Here is a 5162-nt window from a genome sequence, read left to right on the forward strand (position 1 = left end):
CAACTTATGTTAATGCCCCCACAAACATAGGGGACAATACAATGCTCATTTTCACCTGAGTGAGGAAAGTCGTGTTAAGTGCCTTTTTCCCAAGGGCACAAGGTCGGTGGTATGTCAGGACTCGAACCCGGGACCTCTTGGTTCCGAGTCGAGCACTCTGCAGCTACGCCACACGACCCCACGCACATATAACATTTGACACCTAACACACTGTCGCACTGAAGTGAGACTTAGAAATAGGGAACTACAAAAAGAAGAAAGGCAGACGGACATGTTTAGGGAGATGAAAATGACATTTATTTTTCGTTTTGCACACTTTACAACAGAGATAAAATGTTTTGCAAACGTCTGACTCAAATGTATGTATTTGTCATTACACCTCTCCTTTTCACTGATAAGACAAAGCTCGGGGTGCTTGTTGACAAATAAACCTGCGTTTTAATTTGCAGTTAATATCATCCCACATAGGAAACCCAGTGCCACCCGACCAGTACTGCACACACAGTTTCGTCCAGTGGTTCCAGCTGATGTCAGACGGCTCAAATGGCTTCCAGCCCTGTTAAAACACAAGGGAAACGTTTAACATCCAAATAATGACAAGAATTCGGAGATCTCAGACCTCCATGAAACCATAATGATGTTAAGAAGTCAGACGATTTGGGGAGGAGTTGAAAATCTCTCATGAATAGGCTCTCATGAATGTACCCTGTACAATTGTCGTCCAATAAAGTTCTTCCTATGTTTCCTGCCAGGAAACATCAGCAGGCAAAAAGCTAAATTGCCAATCACTCCCCAAATTTGAGAGATGACTGTTTGGGCTGTCCTTATTTTGTGACGGAACCTTTTTAGAACTGTGCTACTAGGGCGACCAAATTGTCGTCGGTAAGCCCTGGCCTAGTACCAGACGTAAACCCTGGAAAGTGAGGGGGGGGCAAATCTGAACAACAGAACTGTTTACTTGCCCCAGTGTGTGTCACGCCGTACCCTCCGATCATGTTTCAGCTAAGGACAGGTCATCGGCAAGTTTTCGGGGATATTGACTTCATTTTCTTCGTAGAAGAAACGCACTTTTAAACAAGAAACACAAAAATGTGTCGTATATACCAGGTTGGAAAAGAAGCTTTTTCAAAAGCATAAATCAAGAAAAACATAAAATGTACATACAAGACCCCGGTGGCCACTCTGTATTCAACCCAGCATATGAGCAACCCCTTACTTTCAGTTCAGTTCAGGTCATCCTCTATGAGGTGCCATTATCTTATAATTAGCACCTGTGAAAAAACTGTTTGGAACTCAGAAATGAGAATAAGTATCTGAGTTATAGAGATATGCATTAACATTCATGTGAACTTTCAATTTTGAACTGTATACTATATATAACAGTTAATATATATAACGTTAGACTTATTTACCCAGGGCCCCTCCTGAGCACGAAACAGAAGTTAGCGACTTCACTAAAAGCTGGCGTATTATTTTGGATATCCCACATTTCAAATTCTTTCTTGGAATACGCCGGCTTACTTGTTACTTATTACTTGCTTCATCATCGCAACATGAAATTAATGCTGTTGTCACATTCATAATTTGGAGAGAAATGCCATCTTGCTTTCTTTTGTACCATTTACTACAACCTCTCAAGCTATAATGTTGGAATTTTGTATGTGAGCGTCACTGAGCGGTACGAAAACACAATAAACACTGTAAGGGTATACATTTAAAAACTTTACTTCTATTCCTGTACTTATATGGCTCTCGGCTGAGATTATTTTCTTTATGCCGAAAATTGGTCTGCACCTCGTAGAAAAACAATATGTTTTTATAAAACTTCATGCGGTGCCAGTTTGTCCATAAAAGGGGAATTGTGTGCTTTCTTCTTCAGAAAATGCTATTATTATTTGCAATATTCATATAAACATAAAGAGAAATGATATTGCGAGTTTTCACGTTTGAAAAGTTTTCTTTGATATCAACTCTTTCAGATCAACTTTTTCACTAAGAAAACTAGTCGGCCGCTTCTAGAAATGAAATACCATTCACACACATCATATCACACCAGTTTTACATATAAGGGCAAAGCAATACGGTAACCTTTTTTGCTAGACTAATCGCTACAGGAGAAGTAATATTCATAACTATTTTACTGTAACAATGTGAATTCGAGGGGATTCATTCCTCAGCTAACCGACATCTTGCACACGCAGTCATCCCTCAGTAAGACACCTGGAGCCGCATAGTTCCCGTTTAGAACTTTTATTCAGCCTGTCACAGGACCGGTTTCAACTGTTACATTTACTGTAACAATACAGACTACCGACCTGCCAGTATAGTAAACATGTATGAACAAGCGGAGCCGGTCCGGTCCTCTCTCTCGGGGCCCGGCAGTGGCCGAACCGGCCAGCAGGAACCTACTGTCCACCTGAGCACTTCAACAGGGCGTGTTCGCTACGGCAAGGCCGCTTCTGACAAGCAAGAAGACGGCGTAGAAACGTCGTCAGACGCGTACGAAGAAGCCGAGGCGGTGAAACGTCATGCAACGTACACGTCTGCAGGTAGCTCACGTCGTTGTACCTTTATCTTTTTTTCTTTTTATATAAGATACTACAAAAGTTATTCTTCTTCAGGTCTTCACATTTCAGTCCTATGGTATCATGTTAACAACTTGACGTTAACTTCATAATAATCTTAAGTTATTTTTTTACAGATCGCGCGTATCATAGTGAAGCAAGCGGTTGGCGCAGGGCTCGAAGTTTCATCCACTCCCATCGTAGCTGCCTTGCCGCCGCTTCAGCTGTGGTGCTGAGTCTGATCGCTGTGGGACTCGCCTTGGCTTGCTTCATCAATGAAGAGGTAAGCGCAGCTAAATCGTAAGAAGGTTTTATCCTTTTTTTTGTGAAATGTTATTACAGAAGGTAGCTGATGTCTTATACCCCCTTTTGTTCTGGTATTTCCTTGTCGAGTGACTTTTTTTTAATTTTTGTGTTTGTATAGGACACGTCACATCTGTCAGATACTTTCAACGACCGAAACCAAACTGCCGCCATGGGGTGTCTTGGTGGCAAGAATAAGATGCCAGGTAAGGTAATGAGACTGATATACCTATTGCTACCACATTTGCTGTACTTCTGTTCTGAATGATACTGTTGGTTGCTGGATTGATATGGTCTGATTTGGCACCACTGTGCAGTAATTACAACTTTGTGAGGCTGACTGTGATGTTACCGACCTTGTTTATTTACCTCATGCTAAGGTTACAATTTATGGCCTGAACAGGCCTTTTCCGTGGGAACGAGAAGTATGATATAAAAGACAACAAGACACAAGAAATTAAAAAAAAACAATCATAAGTACTATGTCATATGTATCTACCTTTCTAGAATTGTATATTTTTCGTTTATACAAACAGCCCGGCCGGGCCACGGTTTGAAAATGTGACCTTAGTATTAATATGTCTGCCCGCTGCGTGTGGAGAAAATGTGCCAACCAAACCCAATCAACAAAATTTCTTTCAATTCGAGTGATTGTAAATATCATTAAACAAAAACATTTATTCAAAGCATTACCGCATTTGAATAATTCATGAGTAAATGCTATTATAGCCTTCTTTGTTAAGATAAGACTGTCATTGGGTGGAAATATTATCACCCGGTATGATTCATAAAAATCAATGCATGATCGAGTAAAAATGTATCATTCGTCCGCCAGAAGGGTTAACATTATTTGGCGAAGTTATGAAGTCGTGAAACTCTTGTTGCAACATACAACACACATGACGTCTCAACAGAGCCAGTTCAGAACTTGGAGGAGGTGATACAACAGCTCCAGAGCGTTGTGGCTACGATGACGGCCAAAGGCCAGAAGGTCCAGGAAGAGATTCAGGAGCTTAAGACCAAGATGACGGCCAAAGACCAGAAGATCCAGGCTTTGGAACAGCGACCGTACATCGAACGCTGTAAGTAATATTAGACTTCTCTTATAGACTCTAAATTTGAAGTGATCAGAGTTGGGTTTGTTGAAGGGGTCATTAGTTAATATTGTAAATAAATGTTTTTTAAGGTTTGGTTTTGGAAATGAAAAGGCTTATTTTTCTCCTTTTTTTCTTTTCATGAAACTGCAATTTCTTTATGCATGGAAAAGAAAGTTTAAATTGTAAAACATTCTCCGCTGTACTCCAATCTTTGTCAAGGAATGAGCAGTCTGACGTCACGTTATTAAGTACTAGTACGTGACTCAATGAGCAGTGGATCATGCATAGGTTGCAGAAATTTGTGGCGTCCCCGTCTCTGTTGAGGGATGGTTGTAATGCCATGTTTCATAATGACTTCTACCAACACACAGATGAACTTTCAGCCTACGATTTCTTTCCTTTGTTCCTCCTTTTGACCAAGGCGAGTCTGGTTGGCTGGGAATTCCATGGGCAGGTTTATTCTACGGTTCCGGAGAGCGCAACCTTTACCTGAACGCCACGTTCACCACGCCTTTCCGGAAAACCCCCGTAGTGACTTTAGGCTTCGTACTCCTGGACGATGCAGTGGTTAAACAACTCCGAGTTTCCGCCGCAGTTTCGTCAAAATCAATGACACGTCTGACTGTGCGAATCAGGACATGGGCCGATTCGCAGCCGTACAGTGCAGCTGTCCACTGGATGGCATGTGCATGAGATGTAACTTGTGTCCTTTTGGGCAGAAAAATGTCAAAAGTTTAAGTTCCAGACCGAAAAATTTCAAATGTTTCAGTTTTCTAAAAAAAAAAAAAAACTGATATTCATTCCCTATCACACCCCCTTTTCGAGCCCCTATTCCGAAAAAGGTGTACAAGGAGGCCAGAATCATTCCGAGATTTTGCCAGTTTGGAAACGAGATGGGGTCTTATGGGGGTTTTACGCCGGGTTTTTCCTGCTCTTGTTCTTGACCTTGATGCCCACCCCAACTATATAAGTATCACGAATTTATCGGAATACTTAAAGAAACGTGAAACTTAATATCCAAATTGATAGCTATTTGCCCTCCCCTCCAGATTCTATCCTCCAGGATTTTTGAGAATAAACAAAATGAATTAGATTTACTTTATAATCAACGTTTAAATGGAATAATGATAAGGTCAAGAGCCAGGTGGATGGAGTCTGGAGAGAGATGTACAAAATATTTTTTTTTAAATATGGCTCA

At 41.0% G+C, this 5162-nt stretch overlaps 1 protein-coding gene across 1 annotated transcript; it reads left to right on the forward strand.

Annotated features, from left to right (window-relative positions):
* The first annotated feature begins 2332 nt into the window (after positions 1–2332).
* LOC109472386 lies at positions 2333–4657 on the forward strand. The gene is made up of 5 exons (XM_019772155.1): positions 2333–2549; positions 2702–2847; positions 2989–3073; positions 3782–3949; positions 4386–4657. The coding sequence occupies exons 1-5, from the start codon at positions 2333–2335 to the stop codon at positions 4655–4657; spliced, it is 888 nt and encodes a 295-aa protein (XP_019627714.1).
* The last annotated feature ends 505 nt before the right edge of the window (positions 4658–5162 follow it).

This window comes from Branchiostoma belcheri, unplaced genomic scaffold (assembly GCF_001625305.1).
Source record: "Branchiostoma belcheri isolate BF01 breed outbred unplaced genomic scaffold, Haploidv18h27 scaffold271, whole genome shotgun sequence".
Lineage (NCBI taxonomy): Eukaryota > Metazoa > Chordata > Leptocardii > Amphioxiformes > Branchiostomatidae > Branchiostoma > Branchiostoma belcheri.